At 38.2% G+C, this 21,311-nt stretch overlaps 1 protein-coding gene and 1 long non-coding RNA gene across 2 annotated transcripts in view; one reads left to right on the forward strand and one right to left on the reverse strand.

The window, feature by feature from the left end:
- SLC49A4 (solute carrier family 49 member 4) overlaps positions 1-14,002 on the forward strand; it is an 83,289-nt gene extending 69,287 nt beyond the window's left edge. The window contains exons 8-9 of the mRNA XM_030801768.1: positions 5,295-5,477; positions 12,129-14,002. Coding sequence (XP_030657628.1) covers positions 5,295-5,477; positions 12,129-12,244 — 299 coding nt within the window. The 3' untranslated portion in view covers positions 12,245-14,002. The remainder of the gene's footprint in view (positions 1-5,294; positions 5,478-12,128) is intronic.
- LOC105738845 lies at positions 11,968-18,395 on the reverse strand. Its single transcript, XR_001114702.2, has 2 exons — positions 13,745-18,395; positions 11,968-12,321 (listed from the first exon to the last, which is right to left on the reverse strand). It is a non-coding gene; the product is annotated as an uncharacterized LOC105738845 (long non-coding RNA).
- Between the last annotated feature and the right edge of the window lie 2,916 nt (positions 18,396-21,311).

Below are 21,311 nucleotides of genomic sequence, written 5' to 3' on the forward strand. Positions count from 1 at the left end.
TGTCCATCATATTCCTTAGAGTAAGAGTGATCTGAGGATAGAGTGTGTTTTATTTACTGCTCTAACATAGCAGCCTCCACATAATAGGTATCTGATAAGTTGTTTTTGAGAAAGGCTTAAGCTAAGTTTTCCCTCTTATATACTTAAGCAATTTGGAGCCGGTTTTATATTTAATGTGATTAAAATTCATCTTTTTGTTTGTAACCTTTTGATGTTCTTTGTTTTTGGTTCTGTCGTATAATGTGCAGTCACTTCCAGATTTGGTGCTGAATATGGATTTGGGAAATATGCCTTTCGTGTCAATACCATTGGATTAAAAAATACCAGGTCTTGTTACTTTTTTTTTTTTTCACTGTGACACAGTGAATTGGCAGAAAACATGCTAGAGTCTGTAAGCCTTAATCATATTATTAACACTGATAATTTACACTGTTTCTAAATAAGCTGTTTTTTTACTTTCAGAACTTTGGTCACTTCAACTGTAAAATACTTTACCTGCCTCAAAGAGCTGATAGGACGATCAAATAAGATAATATATGTGAAAGCAGTTTTTAAAATATTTTTAGAAATTATATCAATCCAAGATTATAAAGTTGTTATTGCTGTCTTGAGAATCTCATTAGATGTTGATAGAATAGTTCTTATTCTTATCTGTGATTTGTTTTATAACCACTGATCCCCTAAGTTTTTAGTGTAACTTTAGTTAATAAAAATGTATTCAGGCCAGGCACAGTGGTTCACGCCTGTAATCCCAGCACTTTGGGAGGCCGAGGCGGCAGATCACGAGGTCAGGAGATCAAGACCATCCTGGCTAATACGATGAAACCCCATCTCTAGTAAAAACACAAAAAATTAGCCGGGTGTGGTGGTGGGTGCCTGTAGTCCCAGCTACTTGGGAGGCTGAGGCAGGAGAATGGCGTGAACCCAGGAGGCAGAGCTTGCAGTGAGCCGAGATCACACCACTGCATTCCAGCCTGGGCAACAGAGCAAGACTCCGTCTCCAAAAAAAAAAAAGAGTATTCGCACATAGTTTTGTTTCCCTAAAGTTTAGTAATTTGGTTTGTTATGGGAACAAGGGTGGGGAGGAGTACTTTCAGGTTTATTATCCAAGTCATGTGCTTGAAATACATTCATTTTTAACTGTAGTTTGTGCTACACAGGACTTTGTTTTTTACAATTTAAAGTGTGGGCCCATGAAATTTTATTAGCTTTTTATTAGAAAAAAAATCTGCATCAGCACTTCAGTTGTGTTTGTTCTGCTGAATTACCTTGAATTTTTAATTGAAAGGCAGTTGATTGTAATTTTAGTATCAGTATTATACAAAGTTATGGAAATATTTAATGATCATGTAGTTTGAACCCTCTATGACAAGCAGGAAATTATCTTGTCTGCCTGACTTTTAATAGATGACATTCACCCACTGAAGGTATGAGAACTGAAAACTCAAATGGAAGTCAAATTCAGACTTGGAATAATCAGCCTGTGCTTTATGCATGCCCCAGAACACTGGAATATATTAAATCAGTCCTGACACAGCTACCTTCCCCCATTCTGATGATGAAGATCTTAATCTAACCCCTTCCTGGGTAAATTATTGTGATTCTTTACTTTCTGCAATAATAAGTGATTTCCACATGTCTATCCATTGTAATAAAAACCTCTTGGTCATCACTTTTATAGTAATACAAGAAGCAAACACCAAGACTGAGACAACTGAATGAAAATCCCTAATTTTTGATTACTGGCCTCTGAAGTTATATCATCCATTTATCCTACATATAGTAGCCCATTTGTCCTCGATATAATAGGAATTCTAACAAATGAAGTGGGAAAATCTTCATGTCAAGGATCCTGCGCCAAGGCTGTGTTATGTGGCTCCTGGGTATAGACATCAGTTCTTTGGGTCAGCTCACCTGGTGGTAACTATTTCTGAGCTAATGAGCTCACAAACTCACATGAAGTGGAGTTGTGTCCACTGTCCATTCATTTGTTCATAATGAAATTTCTTTTAATTTTATTAAATAAGTAAGCTATACACATAGTAAAAAAATTCAAATTCAAGTAGTAGAAAAAGAGTATAGAGTGAAAAGTCTCTACTCTCCTGTGACCCCCCAGTTTTCCTCTCTAAAGGCAAATCTGATTGCCAGTTTCTTCTGTATTCTCTCAGGGAATTCTGTATATTTACAGATAGATAATGTGTATGTGCCGTTTATTTTAATATAACATACTTTTCAGCACCTTTTTCACTTATGTATCTTAGTTATTAATATTATTATAATACATACAGAGGTGCCTCATTTTTATTTGTATAATATTTCTTTGGATGTTTTATAAATTTTTAACCAACCAACACCCCCCCGCCATTGGGGGATACTTAGTTTGTTTTGAATCTTTTCATACTACATTTTTTTGGGTAAGTGTTCTGTATACCTATACCTGCATAGCAGTAGGATAAATTCCTAGGCATGGAATTGCTAGGTCAAAGAGTAATTACATTATTTATTTTGATAGACATTTCCAAATTACTCACCAGAAGATGAGCTATTTACAGTTTCATCAGGAATGTTTAACCACAATAAAAATTTTATCTTTCCAACAACAGTTAATTATCCCTTATCTTCCAAGTTCCTCCCAGGACTTAGACACATAGAAAGCCAAAATCCAAAGATTCTTAGTAAGCATGAAATGAAAGCCAAGGGAGTTGTATGGTCTTGAGGTCTCAGAGTTTTCAGACAGAGCCCCCTGCTTCCCCGTGAGATGCATCAGAAGAGACTGGACTCTTCTGACACATCCCATGCCTCTTTCTTTGTACCATGCTTGATTTAAAAAATCATTAAAATCAAATCTCACTTTTCAAGACTCTGTATTGATAGTTCTCTTTCAGTGTGTTCTTATTATGTTTTCATTATTTTACCACATAGAATTATTCTATTAACCAGATTGTGATTATTTTTCAATTATTACATTTTAATTTGTCTGATTACAAATTATATGTAGAAGTACATTTCCTTCAGAAATAAAAATGTAGAAAGTATTATTTCAAAACATGTTTCCTAAGAACAGCTAATTCCATTGGAATTTGGGAATCTTTACTCAGAAGTAGCACTTGCTGGTCCTTAAGAGCTTGATTTTTTCCCTGTTATTTACTTCAGTATTTTCTTGTTTTAAACTCTTAGGCTCATCCATGTTTTGGTCAGTGGTTCTCTCTCCTCTGACTAACACTGACTGATCAATAAATTTTTATTTAAAAAAACTTGATTATTATTATCATTATTATTATTATTATTTGGAGAAACAGGGTCTCACCATGTTACCCAGGCTGGTCTCGAACTCCTGGGCTCAAGTAGCCCTGCCTCAGCCTCCCACAGGGATTACAGGGATGAGCCATCATGCCAGCTTGATCGATAGATTATTCTAGGCCAGGTGTGGTGGCTCACACTTGTAATCCCAGCACTCTGGGGGGCCGAGGCAGGTGGATCACTTGAGGTCAGGAGTTTGAGACCAGCCTGGCCAACATGGTGAAACCCCGTCTCTACTAAAAATACAAAAAAAAAATTAGCTTGGCATGGTGGCACGAACCTATAATCCCAGATACTCAGGAGGCTGAGGCAGGAGAATCACTTGAACCCGGGAGGTGGAAGTTGCAGTGAGCCGAGATCACACCATTGCACTTTAGCCTGGGCAACAGAGCAAGACTCTGTCTCAACAATAATAATAATAATTAATTAATTAATAATTCTAAAGTGTTTTAGAAATACAATACTCTATAGAAGCCACCAGTGATATTCCATCCCTAGATTTCCTAATGTACCACTAATGAGTCATACGTAAGTAGAAAATGTGATTGATTTATGTGATCTACATCTAGCAAATATATTGTGAACATGAAGTATTAGGTTACGTTTTAAGAATCTTTTGAAAATTATGTCACATTTTAAATGGTATTTATCATAGCTATCAGATGCTTCCCAAGTAATTGTGCAAATAATTTGGTCACTGCCTTAGCCAGCAGTGTGTTCTTTATTCACTAAGTGATTCTTTTGTTATCTATTTCCATATCTATCTTCTATTCAAAGAAACAGTCAATTACCAACTATTTATATTATCAGAATATACTAAATGTTTTATAATCCCCAAAGACTAATGTAATTGGAGGGGGAAGCAAGAGTAGAGGTTAATTAGAGAAATTATATTAGAAATCAGTGTATACTATTATTTTTTTTTTTGTCCCTTCAACAGTGTCATGGACTGTTAATGATTGCATCAGTTATGGTAAACTCTGGTAATCTGATATGTTCTGTGAGTGTGTGAATAATACATAACAGATTTAATGTAACTTCCTTACTTTCTGCAGTTCCCATACAGGATTGTTTTTTCCTTAACAAATATTTTTATTAAAAATATTTTCCTTGCAACCTTAAACTTAGGATAAATTCTACTCATTATTTTCAGTGAATATGATATACTTATTAGGATATAGGGATATGTTTTAGGTTTCTAAATAGGGTATCATTTTTTCCTTTCGGGTTCTGTTTTCACCTTCAAGTTAAAATTAACAAGGGTTTATAGACAGACAGTAGTAGCAATGATTAAAATTAATTGTAGTATATTTCCCCAGACTTTCTTATAAGAATAACATCCTTATTCAATAGATTTTGCCACAGAATAGTGTTAATAGACTTTTTATGGTTTGATTGGGGATCCTAGTCACTATTAATTGTACATTTCTGGATGAAATCTTTTTCTGTGTTTCAAAAAGGTTACTTATTTTTTAAAAATGTTGACCTAAAACCCATTCCAAAATTGAGGACTAATTCCATCGTGTTTCTCAAGAAATTACATACTGCATAATGTTTATTTTGTGCTTGAAAGTAATAATTAACCAATCTCTTTAAATATGTAATTTTCAGTAACATTTAATGTTTCTGACATTTATTCTTAGATTTTATGCTCTCTTTCTAAAATTATGGAACAAGTCTACAGGAGTGTGACCAAGCAGGATAAGAATCCTTTTAATTATATGATAGTGGTAAATTGTTTTGTGCTCTGAATAATCCACCAGAAAGGTAAAGGAGATAAACTGGTACCCATCCAGCAATAAAATGGTTTTGTATCTACTCCAGAAAACCGCAGCAAAGAGCTGGCAGATGTGTGATGCTTTGTCAAACTTTATCAACTACCTTTGAAAAGAGATTTTTGAGTCAATACTTAGGAAAGAGAACACCCCGAAGATCTGTCTGATACGACTCACTGCCGCTACTGTGAAACTAAAATGTTTGTGTTTTTATTTTAGTGACATTGTATGCCTCCTGTATTCTCCTGGGAGTGTTCTTGAATAGCAGTGTACCTATATTTTTTGAGCTTTTTGTGGAAACTGTCTACCCAGTTCCAGAAGGAATTACTTGTGGAGTTGTCACTTTTTTAAGTAATATGTTTATGGGAGTACTTTTATTTTTTCTCACATTTTATCATACAGGTAAGAAATTTGATTTTTTATTTACTATCTAAATGTGTTACAAGAAAAGTTTGGGTCACTCGTGTATAGAAGTTTTTATATGGAGAAGTCTCACCAAGGCAAATTACTTTATGTGAGCTTTCATTGCCAGTAAAAGAAAAATTCCTCAATTGTTTTTCTTAAAATGCATTCTAGCTCAAGTGCACCCTCACTCTTCTCTGCCCCGCCCCTGTACTCCCTACCCCCCCGAATTTCTGAATTAATTAACCTGGGCTGGAGCCCAGTATTTGTATTTTTAAAATCCTCCCCACCCCCACGCCTTACCCTACCAGGTGATTCAAATATGCAGATTCTCATTGAGAACCTCTGGTCTATTGCTTTTTAAAAACTTCGAATCTCTCTTAACACAGGGTGTAAATTAATGATAGGGGTGTATATGGAATTTAAAGCCTGAGGGATGAATGAGAGGAAGTCACCCAATGTAAGGAATGCTCTAAAATGTGACACTCCAAGAGGCGGAATTCTTTAAAGGAGTGTTTCTGACAGGGTTATAACTGAAATAATAACCGTGCTAACCTCCTTGACTGGAAAACAAATTTTGAAACTTTTTTTTTTTTTTGAGACAGAATCTCACTCAGTTGCCCAGGCTGGAGTGCAGTGGCACGATCTCAGCTCACTGCAACCTCTGCCTTCCGGGCTAAAGCGATTCTCCCACCTCAGCCTCCTGAGTAGCTGGGACTACAGCCGGGTGCCACCATGCCCGACTCATTTTTGTGTTTTTAGTAGAGACGGGGTTTCACCGTGTTGGCCAGGCTGGTCTGGAACTCCTGACCTCAAGTAATCCACCCATCTCAGCCTCCCAAAATGCTGGGATTACAGGCATGAGCCGCTGCGCCTGGCCAGAAACTTTCAAAGCCAGTGTGAAACAGAATTATCTCGGGTTTGGACAACTTCTAGCGTAGCACTTTCACCCAACAGCAAAAAGTGTCCATAGGTTAGATGAATTTCTTAATATAATGAACAGTACATTCGATTGTTTCTGTCAATCAGTAATGCAGGTAAAATAGGTCTTTGCTAAACCTGATACAAGTTTGGTTTATCATATGAAGGACAGTGATATTAATGAAGTCGGAAGGCCATTCTTTGTTGTCCTGGAAACACGTGCTTCCATTAGGGAAAAGTGCCATCACCAGCAATCAGGTTCTTTGCTTCCAATTAGTTTTCTCAACAGCGAAGTCTGACAATCATTACATATCAGCTTTAATCCACTTCAGTTGTATCACAGTTTAAATTAAGTGGCTTATTGCCTGTCTGCCTGGTAAAGCATTGGAGATGGCTGTGATCCCCCCTGGGATGGTAGAACCAGTTTTCCAGCCGATGGGCACAGCTTTGCTTAGTGATCAGTGCTGCCCAGCAGAGCATGGTTTTTCCTGTCAGCTAGAAATAGAGTTTTGTCCTCCCAGTATTTAAAAAGAACAACAGCAGGTGCCAGATAATGTTATCCCCCAATAAATCTTTTGCTTATGGTCTCTAGTATATAACAAACACATTTGTGTTCATCAGTTTAAGGCAGAGAAGACACCAATAATGGAAACTGCCCTAAACTGTCTTACTGCAACAGAGCTCCGTGCACACCTGACCATTTTGCCTGGCCAGTAGTTTATCTCTGTCACTCTCCTGGGTCCTGCTGCAGTTTTGACTTGTTTAACAGCATCTGGTGTCTGGAGTGAATTAAATGGAACCGACGTCAGTCACTGCTCGTTCCTCATTTTGCAAATTCATAGTGACCAGTTACAAGCAGATATTTTATTTCTTTGGCAGAGGGAGCAGGAGAAACACTTAGCACTATTTCTGCCCATTTCTGATATAATCAAGGATTTATCTAGCTGGGAGAAACAAAACTTCCCTTTTTTTGGTCAGTTTCTGACCACGTGTTCTTATACATGTTTGTGTAGATGTTAAAAAGTTTCCACCTAAACTTTAAGACTATTGGGAACAAAAGTGAAACTTATCTTTTAAATAATTTCAATGTTTCTTTTAGATTCAAGGAGTACACATGCAGGATTGTTACATGGGTATATTGCATGACAATGAGGTTTGGGACACAAATGATCCCATCACCCAGGTAGTGAGCATAGTACCCTATGAAACTTTAAATAATCATTAATTTTAATCCACCAAGGTGGTTTCCAGGAAAAATGTCTCATTAAATTTTGGCATTTTAGGCAGTTAATGAGAAGATACCTGTGAAAGTGCCTAGTCCAGGGCACAGCTGGCACCCACCAATGTTTGTTCTGTTTCTTCTAGATAATTAGCTGACTGATGCTAGGAATTTAAATATCTAGTCTTCCATTGTAAAGAAATGCTTTTATATGTGTATTTATGAATGTGCGTAATGAATACACAAAAACATCATCCACATCTCTCCAGGGCTAAATTTATTAGAACCATGAAATCTGTGTTGAAACTCTTTTCAGTAGGATTAATTGATCTTGCCCTAAAAGTCCTGCAGCAAAGGTCCATATTCTTTATGGTCTCAGGTATGATTATACATAAATTGCAAATCTAAAAATTCTGTAAAACTGTTTCCTAACAATAACTGTTAGTTCCGCAGCCTAGTACCCTAAACATTTTATATGATAAACTGAATCCCCTTCCATTAAAGCCAGTGTTCATATGTCATTATTCAGTTATTTTGAAACTTGAAAACTCACCCAGAAGTTAATTATATGTCAAAATTCAACTATTAGTTATGTAATTAGAAGGCCTGATTTTTTTAGGGGTAGGGGGAGACAGGGTCTTGCTCTGTCACCCAGTCTGGAGTGCAGTGGCACCATTATAGCTCACTGCAACATCAGCCTCCCAGCCTCAAGTGATCTTCCCACCTCAGCCTCCCAAGTAGCTTGGACCACAAGCATGCACCACCAAACCTGGCTAATTTTTTATATTTTTTGTAGAGATGGGGTTCCACCATGTTGCCCATGCTGGTCTTGAACTCCTGGGCTCAAGCAATCCACCTGCCTTGGCCTCCCAAAGTGCTGAGATTACAGGCGTGAGCCACCACACACAGCCTAGAAGGCCTAATTTTTAATCATCATGAAGATCAGTAGTTTTTTAAGTCACTTCTCAAGGAAGTACTAAACTTTCTGACTAGGGTTTTTCCCCTTACAATGTGCTATCTGATAAGTGAATACATCAGATAATTTTTCAGGGCTATACAGACTAACCCCAAAATGACCACAATAGAATGTCTTGCCTAGCAAGCTAGGTTCTGCTGGAGATTTGCTTGCAGATTAGAGCTATTGCAGTCATTGAGGGCAAATGTGATTCAGGCTCCTATACCAATGCCACAGGCTTCTTTGGAGCCCTGGGTCACAGGGTCTCCATGTCTTATTTCAGTTCTGCTTTGGGTACCTGGAACCTTGTCAGAAGTTTTTTAGAGTTTTACTGACTTGGATTTTTCAAGGTCACTTTCAAAAAAAAGTTGTTACTTGCTCCCTAATATAAGCATATTTGTAAAACGGAGTTGCTTCCTGGGTTGTTTTGAGAATCTCATTGAGTTGATACAGCACGGTGATGCTTTATTCTAATAATGTCACAGAAAAATCAATTTGAGAATGCTGTTATATCCTTTTTGTGCTCTGAAATGTATTCTGTTTAATATTCTGAAGTTTGTGTTATCTGTTACTTTTTGTTATAGAAGCTTTGCAGCAGGTTTTGGCTAAAAGCGTCATGATTTTTATCTCAGCCCTTTCATTTTAAAGTGGCTGACCATGAATGTGAGGCTGCATTGTCACTCAAAAGATTCAGGGGCCTGGCAGAGGTGGGAGGCATTGACTAATGGTTACCAGGAAAACAAAGAGCAGATTCAACAGATGTGGACTAGTGAGAAGTAATTTTATATCTAAGAAGTAGAATAATGGAATGTGATGGTAAGATCTACTGGGTAATTGATGTGGAATGAAGATAGCAAGGCTTTATCCTGGGAAATCATGGGGTCAGTTGGCTGCTCACCTTGAGTGAGAAAGGAGACAATCTTGTTAAATCATCGGAAAAGAAAATAGGCAGTTGGTTCTGGAGGGTGGTAGCTGGAAACAGACAAGTACTTATAAGTGGTAGAAACCGAAAGCATGGTGCCACTGTAGGGAAAGATGAGGTGAAAAGTACAACAGTGCTTCCAGAAGAAAAAGTAAGAGGCTGAGCAAAATCCCAATTAATTCAGTCCCAACAGAGCCTCACCACTTGGTGCAGAGCCCACTTCACTGAGTAAAGTCGAGCACTGTCTAAACTGTAAGTTGGCAGAACGAGTACTCCGACTGCTGTGTAGTAGACAGTAGGGACACAGCGGAAGTATGGGGCAGACTGCAGGCCCCTGCCTTCAAGTATGGATTTATATTTTATCTAGTGAAAGGCAAAGGGAAGGAGTATTAGAAAACCATGCTCATTTTAAAAGATGAAAAGAGTTATAATACAAAAATTTCAGTGGCTCGGGATTCTGTTAGTTCTCTACATCAGGGTCAGAAAGGGGATCAGAAAGGACAGCAGCTGACTTTGCTACTGCCAAGTCAAATTAGATTTTTAAGCAAGTCATTTCCTTGCTTATTAGAGCACCTAAACAGTGGTTTATGTGAATGGTTTTCAGCAGGAAAATGTAGAGGTTCCCCTATCTCTGACTTTGCTTTCTAAAAAGGCAAATAATTTCAAAGAACACTTGTAGTTGATTGAGACAAGTGAATTTACTGAGAGGTGGATTTGACTTTTCAGAGAGAGGCACACAGTAAAAACCAGTCAACAAACCATGGCGCCAAAAAGCAATTATGAGACTTTTTAGAGATTTCATCCGAACCTATGTAGAAGAAATGATTTTACAATTCTAATAATAACTCTGAAATAAAAGATTTGTTTTGACAATATTTGAAAAGTTTCTCAGTTTAAGAAAAGCAAGGACAAGCTGATTGTTGCTATGTATGTTGCTCTAGTTCCCCATAAAATACAGTCTCTAAGATTTAGCAACTATCGTTGTAAACCGTCTTGTCAATTACCTTACTTTTTTTATCTGTTGCTTAAAATTTGACCCTGAAGTCCAAGTTCTCCCTTTTAATACAAACAAAATGCTATTGTCTATATTTTACTACTTTTTGATTTTTTACTGCTTCTTTTTGCCTAGTAAAATTATCAGAAATCCAGGGGTTATGTAGTCAACATAAAAGCAGAAAATGCCCAGTGTGTCATTTCAGGGAACATCAGAATGAAGACAAGATCTCATAGATCACAGCTTCTCTGAGTATTTAGACTATGTCCAATCCAAGTAAAGCAGAGGAAACAGCTTTGCATAAAAATACCACTGAAATATATGTCTTCATTACATACTATAGAATAGCATGTCTGACTTTTAAAACATAGTAATTGAGAGGTGGGGAGTCTGTATTTGTGAGCATATTACAGAAAAAAAGGTATTACAGCACCTTTTCTTGCCAGTCAGTTTTCTGATTTCCATTCCTGAGCATAAATTGCTCCTTTAGCCATGTGAATTATGGATTAAACTAAAGCAGCAGTGTAGAAATATTTAGGATGACTTTTGAAGATTAAAGCAGTATTAGCATTTTGTAGAAGTACAAAGGGAAAATATAAACCCATAACAGTGACCAAAAAAGAAAAAAGGCACCAAGGAGCTTATTTTCCTCGTTTTTTTTTTAATTGAAACTGCTGAATGGATATTAAACTAGAAACGTTGTCCCCACCACCTTCACCAACCTCTTTATGCCAAGGAGCTATTCACTTCAGAGCCTTGGGATTGACTGGCAGATGGGATTGGGGTAGAGGAAGGCTGAACAGATGCACAGCCCTAGGGTCTCTGGAGCTCCAGGAAGCAGCTAGAGGCAGCCACAGTGGTCAGTGTGTGTTGGTAGCAAATGGCTCAGGATTGTCTTGTTGGAGAATCCTGAATTCATGAGAGAGCATTTCTGAAGAACCATGTTCTTGACACATTAAATCAAACAACAACAGAATTGCCCATTCAGATGACGCCTATAGGTTTTCCAATAATTGACATCATACATAACCATTCATGCTGGTAGAGAAAAAGATAGAAATAAGCCAAAATATTCACAGTGATCTCTCTGGGGGCAGAATTATGATTGATTTTTTTTGTATGTTTTATTTTTAAATATATTTTCTCATCTATTTTACAGTGATTTCTACTTAATGTTTTTGCTGAGAAATAGATATTTCTATCCAAAACATATAAAAGTGTTATTTCAAAATTCAGATGATTTTCGTATTTGTCTTTTTAATCCATCAGATATTTATAAACAGGGACAAGAGTGATCGTGATAGAGGGTACTTAAAAAATAATTATAAAACTAACATTTAAAGGTGATTGATTTTTTTCTTTGAAGTAATTTATTTTGTAACCAAAGTCAAGGTGGATTAAATTGACGAAAAGTTATGAACAATATTGATTAAAAATATTCCAGATGGAAGCCCCGTCATATATTACACACATCACTTAGTCTCCAGATTGTCACTGTTTATTGAAAGCCAGTTTCTAGGCCTTCCAGGGTGCATTTATTATAAGTACTTTTTAATGCAGAGCAGATTCCTTCCGGCATACAGGTGGTGGTCTGCTGGTGATACGTGAATGTTTAAAACTGCATGTTTTTTGTCTTACAGAGTTGTCTTGGTTCAACTGGTGCCTTCCCGGGTCGTGTTTGCTCAGTCTCCTTCTCATTCTGTGCTTCAGGGAATCCTATGACAGACTCTATCTTGATGTGGTTGTCTCCGTTTAATAGCACAGACTTGAAGGAGTTTAAAAGGAGGCTGGAAATCAATACTGCACACTGCACATTTGCTCGGAATTGCACATCTAACAGGAAAAGAGGGAGAAGAAAGAAACTTCATTCAGAGGTTTTGTTAGGTTACAGATTATCACATTAATTTAATTACTACTAGGTAATAGTGATGGGAGACTTGAGTGATAATAGGGAATTTTAAAGCTCTACAGATGGCATACCTGTGCCTGATTCTGGGGTTGGAAGTGTGACTTCTTACACGCAAAGCACTACCTAAGTAATTCTCTCTCTGTTTTGTGCCAGTGCTAAACTACTGATTACTTGTAATTATGAAAAGAAATAAAGGGTGTCTATCATATGAAGATAACGCCTTCCCTAAGTCACATATCAGAATAGGAAGATAACTTCTAACTTCTAAAGAAGTTCAAACCCTGTATCCAATTTTAGTGATAAAATAGCCAAGAGGTATATCAATGACAGAAATTAGCCACATGTACACTACATTTTTTCTAATAAAGCCATTTCTTATATGACTCCTTATTTTAATCAGGTCAGAAGCCCTTGGCCATCTTTACTATGGTGATCAGGTGCATTCCAGTGACTTCCCAGCATAGGCACTGTATCTCCGTCTCAACTTATCCTTGTTTCTGTGAAATACAATTTCATCTACTAGGCCCTTAAATAATTATATGAGGGTGACTAAATGTTTAATATAATTACATTTAATATTGTATGAAAAAATGTAACTCCATTAGGATCTAGCACTTTGTTACAAGTGAAATGACAAGTCACATGGACATACTGTGTCTTCTGCCTGTATATGGTGGCATGAGATGTGACGTCCAGAGCCAACAATTATTTACCAGGGTTAGATTTTATTCAGTGACCCTCGTTTAAAAATAATAATTTATCACATTGAAACTTTCAGCTCTGTCGAATGATTTCTGAATTACATCCTGTGTTTCAGCTTAGGTTGTAAAATACTGTGTTCTCTGTGGAGTCAGCATATTTGAGAGGGCAGCGTTTTGCCAGTACCTATCTTCTTTCTACAGATGATAGCTTTTTAAGAAATAAGAGTTCCACATTGAGTGGCTGTCAGACACAGATTTCACTGTGACATAAAATACACTGCAGTGAGAGTATGGTATCACCACTATTCATATTTACATCATTCCCCTCACACAGAAAAACCAACCCTTTTCCCAAAAAGTCAAGAATACTGCTATACCTTTATTATTCTCAGCTTCCTCCAGCCCTTCTTGTTTTTCCTCACTTGAAATTGAACCTTCATTGTCAGCTAAGTATATACACTTTTGTGTTTTCCTGGACAGAGTGCAAGTGGCTCTTATCAGCCAAGGTGGTGAAGGTTCAGGAAAGCTGGGCAGCACTGGACCCTGCTCCTCCCTGCACCTGTGCGCGCCATGACACACCCACATGCAGATTCCCAAGTCTCTCTCCCCTCCCCCTTAGCAAGTACAAGGCTGTGCATTAACTCACCTCAGTCCTAGAGGAGTATCCTAGTACTGCTTGGCAACTTCTAAGACCCTAACTTGTGAAACTAGGAAAGTAAGAAACCATTCAAATTTAACATCTGTCTTCAGTCATCTTTAAATCGTCTCTCTTTATAAACACCGTGCTCACTTAGCAGAAGGACTGAAGGAGCTAAGGAACTTGCTAAAGAGAAGAAGAAAACAAAAGCTAGACTTAGTTCCGTTGAATTCTGTTATTCTTCTGAAATAAAAATGAAATAAAAGGAAGGCAGAATTCTCTCTCTCTTTTTTTTGTTTTTTTGTTTTTTTTTTTTGAGACAGGGTCTTGCCCTGTGGCCGAGGCTGGAGTGCAGTGGCATGGTGCGATCCCAACTCACTGCAACCTCCATGTCCCAGGTTCAGGTGATCCTCCCGCCTCAGCCTCCCAAGTAGCTGGGACTACAGGCATGCACCACCATGCCTAGCTAATTTTTCTGTTTTAAGTAGAGACAGTGTTTCTCCATGTTGCCCAGGCTGGTCTCAAACTCCTAAGTGATCCACCCGCCTCAGCCTCCCAAAGTGCTGGGATTACAGGCATGAGCCACCACACCAGGGCAAGAAGGCAGATTCCTTGAAGATGATACAAAGCCAGCCATTAAGGATATCCATAGACCATGACCCGGATGCTAAATAAGCACCACCCCTTCCTGTTCAGAGGGAAGATAGAAAGGAGAGGGAAGAATTATAAGGTATTTGGTTTTAGTCAGAACTATTATGTTTGAGGATGTTGTGATATAACGTTCTGCTATAGTAAGATTTCTTGTGTAGAACATTTTAATTATGGTTAATTGCACTTTTTTTTTTAAGGGACAGGATCTCAGTATGTTGCCCAGGCTAGACTCAAACTCCTGGGCTCAAGTGATCCTCCTACCTCACCCTCCCCAGTAGCTGGGACTACAGGCATGCACCACCACACCAGGCTTAATTCTTCTTTTAACACAAAGTAGAATAACACTTTAAAAGTATTACCTAAATGACTAATTAGTTCAAAACATCCCAAGTGGTAGTGATTAAAAATTCTTGCATTTTTCAGAATTCTTGTTTTTAGAATACATGAGGTGAGATGAGTCCCTGTACTTTGTTTGTATGTGCTTACCCCTCCAGCAGGTAATTGTTCTAATTATAAACTGCAACTGTTTTAAGTGATCAAAAATTTCATATACCAAACCTGACAGGAAGGGAACCAAAAGTCTTGGGGGTGGGGAGAAGATTACACATCATTTACTTGAGTATTGCAAATCATATTTTCTTTTGGTTTTTATTTCTATCATGCATCAAAATAGACCAGCTGCTTTCTTTGCACTTTCTAACCATTATAGAATCCTAATGAAATGTTACAGCTGAAAGAAATCTTAACCCTTCACTAATCCAAACCCTCATTTTAGAATTTATAGAAATGATTCTAGAGAGGTAAAGTACAACTGAGGCTCACAGTTTCTGACTCCTAAACCAGGTATTTTTTTCCTGCCTCACAGAATTGCAGCTTAATTTAGACCATTTTGGGTGTGCATGAATACCTTCATGTTAAAAAATGATAGGGCTTTAGCAGTAAGCTTCCGTTACTGAGTATGGGAAGTACAAGGATTAAGTTAAGGTGATTATTTGGTTTATAAGTAAAATTCTCTTTTCTCCATCACTATCCTGTAGATGCTCTGACAGCTCTTAGCTCTTGGGTTGCAATGACATCATGTAAAAAGATTCTGATGAATAATTCAATCCCATAAACTAAGTCAACACCAATATTAAGTGGTAGGGACATGCTGTAGTGCAAGTTCCCTGTGGCTTATCAATTAATACTTCACAGTTTATGGGAAGAAGCATTTTTTAATATGATCCCTGGTGGAGGTATAGAAACAAGACAGTTGTATACCCAAATGCATTTCACTGGAGGATGGAGCTAATTACAAGAGAATCAAATACAAATGTAATTTTGTATATTTAAATATATATGGCCTGAGGGCCAAGTTTTTTCATAGATCATATACTCGTGTTTAATTATGGAGAATGTTTACAGCTTGTTTTTATGAAGCCCTTCTAACGAGAGATCTAAGCTAAGGGATTTTAAATTGAAGAGATTAAATCCCCATCTACTTAACTTTTAATTAGTTTTTTGTTGTTTTTTTTTTTTTTTTACTATTTTACTAAAATCCAGGCATTCATCTTACTGTTTGCATAAGTACAAGCTTCACTTTAGGCTCAAGATTGAATAAAAATGCATAGCAAATTTGCTTTAAATTAATGTTTAAAAAATCACATTGCACATTTGTCCCTGAAATAAGTACAGAAATTACTATCATTTTGCCATATTAAGGCAAGTACTAAAGCTGTGATATGAAGAAAATGTCATATTAAAAAAGAAATGCAGGAAACTATGAGAACATTTTATCAAACCTATTTTATGAATATAGGAGAAAAATGCAATTCCACTTTGATTTGGAATTATATTCATGCAGAAGGGACAAGATAGTTTATTTCTTGATAGTATCAGACAGTGTGCTGGTCTGTTAGGAAATGTGAGCAATACTCAAAGGGGATGTTTCTGGGTGTCAGAAAGTCAGTTCAAGAAAGTGGAACAGGACTTTACATTGGGCTTTGGGGTACTTTGTGCTCAGTAGAGGCGGGGTGGCCTGCTCACTCAGCAGACATCTTGGCTCTCGAGCTCATTTCCTCATGTGTCCTTCTGGTTCAGATGGAACCTCAAACTTCGGAGAGAATTCCAGGAACTAAGACAGGGGTCCATTGAGGGTGTCATCTCTGGCCAGGGGGATGGGAGTGATACAGGCAGTTACATGGCCCTCAGTCTCTCTGATTTACATTTGTTTGTGGTCAGGATTTAGATCACTTTATGATTTTCTGAGGCTGTGACTCATCAGATACCTTTCTCAACCCTTGGATGAATCTGACCTCAGCTCTGTCCCTGAGACCTTCAACTTTCTTGAACTGACTTTCTGACACAGGCTCCTTCACCCTCAATCCCTCTCCAGGGTCCCCGGCAGAAGTCCATTCTCATTCCCGAGTAGGAAATAAGGCCATACGCTCAGTCTTTCCTCTCCTGAACAAGACGCTAGCAGGCTCAGAACATGAGTAAGCCCAGGTGCTCCAGAAAGATTTAACAGGTCTTCTCACAGCTAAGCCTTAGAAGTTCGAGTATTTCCTTGATATGGGAATTTCAAAGGTCTCCAACAAGTTTCTATAGTTATTACTTGTTGCATTTTTGGAATATGGGCTAATTGCTTTATGTGGTCTTTTGGTTGTGCTCTAGAATCTGGTATGCCTCAAACAATAGCTTTCCATCTTAGCCTACTCTCAAAAAGAGAGAACAAAAAGCTACCCAGCCCCAGCTGTTCTGTTCATTCAACAAGGGACAATTAAACTTTTTTTTAACCCAGCTTAAAAAATGAAAGCATAGAATTGATTTCAGTAGCTTTGATGAAATGATCAAAACACATCAAGCTATTTTGTCTCTAAACGTGCTTGCTGGACATAGTACATTGTAAGGCTTGGGACTCCAAAGGGGATACCAGAACATCAACCCAAACATCACAGAACTCTTCGCATTCCCTACTTTATAAATTCTTCTGATTTATAAAGGCAGCTTCTGCAAACCTTGAACAAAATGGTAAGGATAACTTGGAGAAACTGTCAGTTTACCTTAATGTTAGAAAATGATACTTCTTTTAAAGCACTATTTAATTTAGACTTCATCTAATTCAAATTGTCTTAATGTTAGAAAATGATACTTCTTTTAAAGCACTATTTAATTTAGACTTCATCTAATTCAAATTGGCTTTCCCATTTACACAGAAGGATCATAGAATCAAAGAAATGATCTAATTCAGCCACCTCATTTTACAAATCAGTAGAGAACCTTTTAGGTTAAATGACACAGCCAGGTTTTAGCAGATCACTTGGCTCCTAGACCAGCATTCTATCCCTAAATGATCAGTGTGTTAGCCATAAGTAATTCTTTTAAGTAATTTTTTTCATTTCTTTTAGACTTTTGAAAATTACATGAGAAATACATGAGTATATAACTATTATAAAATAGCACAGGAATAGAAAGTAAAGTCTACCTCCATACAAACGTGCTGTTTAATCCATTCTCTCCAGAGGGAATCATCATTCATTCTTTCAGAAGAAACTTGTGTATGCATTTACATATCTATGTATAAAAACTCGGGGGGCATTTAAAATCGAGCCACCTAGGGATCTCTTTCTTGGACCATATTGGTATAAACTTTATGGGTAGAAGCAGAAGTTTCTGAGATCCTTATTTCTCTACCAGATGAATCTGTCAAATGTAGCATATTGTGGTTAATATAGATGTTTCACAGACCTACTTATGTACCATCAAGCTTTATCATATTCTAAAGTTCAAAAGTGAGTTCCAGTATGCACTATTGTGTTGAATTCCAGTATGCACTATTGTGTTGAATTCCAATATGCACTATTGTGTTTTCTTACTGGAAATACAATTTCTGTTCTTAACACCATCAACTAAGCTCCCTGTACTGTGAGAAAAGAAAGTGAGTAACCGACTTATGAAATCCATATAGATTTCCTCCACAGGGCTTTCTTGGCTTCCCTATCTCTGCAGAGGCACACAATATTATAGAAAACAGAAGACAAAAAAATAATCTTGTGCAATTTTTTTTTTTTTTAGACAGGTTCTCACTTTGTCACTCAGGCTTGAGCGACGTGGTGTGATAGCCCACTGCAGCCTCAATCTTCCAGGCTCAAGCAAGCCTCCAGCCTCAGCCCCCCAAGTAGCTGGGACTACAGGTGTATACCACCATGCCAGCTAATTTTTTATGTTTTTCGTAGAGATGGGGTTTCGCCATGTTGCCCAGCCTGGCTTGTGGAATTGCATTTTTTAAAAAAATAGCTAATGGAGATTCTGATAATTCCTATTGTTTCCTGGTCAACTTCTGTGTCTTTCCTAACTTTCAAGCTGTCAGTAGAAATGATGAACTGTAGCAGGCCAGGAGCTCAGCTTCATTTGGTCACTTCTTCCTTTCCTGTCTTCTTGCCCATCCAGCTTTCCCCTTTCTGGTGGTGTCTTCTTATTTCTGACCATGCTTGGGAGCAAGCTGTGTGACACCCAGATTTTCTGAGTTGTCAGCAGTGGAGAGGAGAGAGCCGGGCGTGCAGATTATTCATGGACCCTACTAGAGAGGACAGAGAAAAAGAGCACTGGCTTAGGAGCCCACGGGTCTGGCTCTTAACCCTGGCCTGGTGACTTCAGCTATTTGACCTTGAGCAAGTCACTTCATTTCTCCTTTAGCAACATCTCTTAAAATGAGGGAGTGAACAAAGATGTTCCCTTAGGTTTCTTCCAATTCAGAAATACCAGTTCATTCTTATTTAAATATGAACATGACCAAAGCATGTGCAGTCTGCAAAGCTGGAGAGCTGCCCAGCACCTTTGTGTTTCCATTCGTGCGGTAGCCCCCCTCATGTGAGCCCTGTACGTGAACATATGAAATCTTATGCTGTGTCCACATTCAATAAGAAGAAATTGCTTTTTCAGTGTCTGTGGGAGGAGATAAGCTGCAGGTGCTGTTTATTTTCCCAAAGGACTTTATATGTGAAACACAGGGTTTATTAAATTTATCAAATGCAATAAGAGAAAAATCTGTCATCTGATGTTGAGATAGCATTCTGGGAGCCAGGTCGGGGTACTGCATTTGCTCACCGGAATCAGATCAAACCAGATACGAGTCCTTTAGTTTGGTTGGATTCATCGTGAGGCAGCATGGGTTTGCACTTGTAGAAATCAAAACCATTGGGTCAGATAGTAAAGCCGATCCTTGAACTTACATCTTTAGTTAAGGCATCAAAGAATTGTAAGTTGCTTTGCAATGATGCCATCTCCACATGGTCAGATTCTTCCAGTAAACTGTGCAGATATTTTACAGAATAAGAGCAAAGTTTCAGCATGTCAAGGAATGATCTGTACTCAAGTGTTAGTAAACAAGGCTTTTTTTGGTTTTGTTTTTTTTTTTTTTTTTGAGACAGAGTCTCTGTCATCCAGGCTGGAGTGCAGTGGCACAATCATAGCTCACTGTATCCTCAGACTCCTGGGCTCAAGTGATCTTCCTGCCTCAGCCTCCTGAGTAGCTAAAACTAAAAGCGCATGCCACCACTCCCGGCTAATTTTTTATTTTTTGTGGAGAAGGGGTCTCACTGTATTCCCCAATCTGGTCTTGAACTCCTGGACTTAAGCAATCCTCCCACCTCAGCTTCCCAAAGTGTTGGGATTACAGGCGTGAGCCCCCATGCCCAGCCAACAAGACTTCCTCGTGACTATAATGTGAGCATAATATTAATAGCTCTGAGAGAGAGAAGTGAACCAGAAGACCAACCTCAGTGTCAGGAAGTCTGGGTCTCTGTCTTCTGCATGGCTGCCAAGCAGCCTTGGGGCTTTGGGCAAGTCATCTGTTCTCTCTGAACATTGGCTTCCTCACTTCTAAAATAGGAGGGCCAGAGAAGATGTTTCTTTTTGCTGAAAAGTTTTACAGTTCTCTGATCTACACCTCTTGGTCACACACAACCAAAAAGTAGAAAACATGAGTGCAATACTTTTCCACCGGTACTCCCAGTTTATACATTATCTTCTCAAACCAACAAGGAACTTCTACAAGGCCCTGTTAGTGATGTGTTACAGGTGCCAGCATTAGGGAAACTTTCAGACTGTTATATCTATTCGTTCCTTCATCTATGTATACTTCTATTCATTCTGTATACAGAGTAATTATATATGTACAATTACATGGCAGTGAAAGATAATCAGAAAAACGAAGATTTTTTTTTTTTTTTTTGAGACAGAGTCTTGCTCTGTTGCCCAGGCTGGAGTGCAGTGGCGCGATCTTGGCTCACTGCAACCTCCGCCTCCCAGTTCAAGGGATTCTTGTGCCTCATCCTCCCGAGTAGCTGGGACTACAGACATGAGCCACCACACCCAGCCAATTTTTGTATTTTTAGTATAGATGGGGTTTTGCCATGTTGGCCAGGCCGGTCTCGAACTCCTGGCCTCAAGCGATCCGCCTGCCTTGGCTTCCCAAAGTGCCGGGATTCCAGGCATGAGCCACCGTGCCTAGCCAGAAGGTTTTTTTAAAAAAACAAAGACACCCCTGAACTAACAATTACAAAGAGCTAGTGACAGTTTCCTGAATAATTATGCATAGCAGGATCCCATATGTTATTCTCAAATCATAAACCATAACTGATTTTTTGAGGAAAAGACATTCTGCCCCACTGAAATTCCTTTCATGAGTAAGACCTGGATCTGTCTGGAGGCACAGAATTAATTTTCGCATGAGGAATCCCAACCCTACCATCGTTCCATGGCTGAGGAATGGGTTATTACTCCTATGGGAGATTGAGAATGTTGTTGGTACCCCAGCTTTCTCAAGACAAAATTTAACAAATGTATACATGCTAAGATGCATATACTTATAAGGCTTTTTGGGTCTCCTTTCTAAGGGGAATTTGAATACTAACAAGAACAAAGACTAAACACCAAAAGGGGGCTT

The sequence above is a fragment of the Nomascus leucogenys genome, chromosome 21, assembly GCF_006542625.1.
Source record: "Nomascus leucogenys isolate Asia chromosome 21, Asia_NLE_v1, whole genome shotgun sequence".
NCBI classification, from domain to species: Eukaryota; Metazoa; Chordata; class Mammalia; order Primates; family Hylobatidae; genus Nomascus; species Nomascus leucogenys.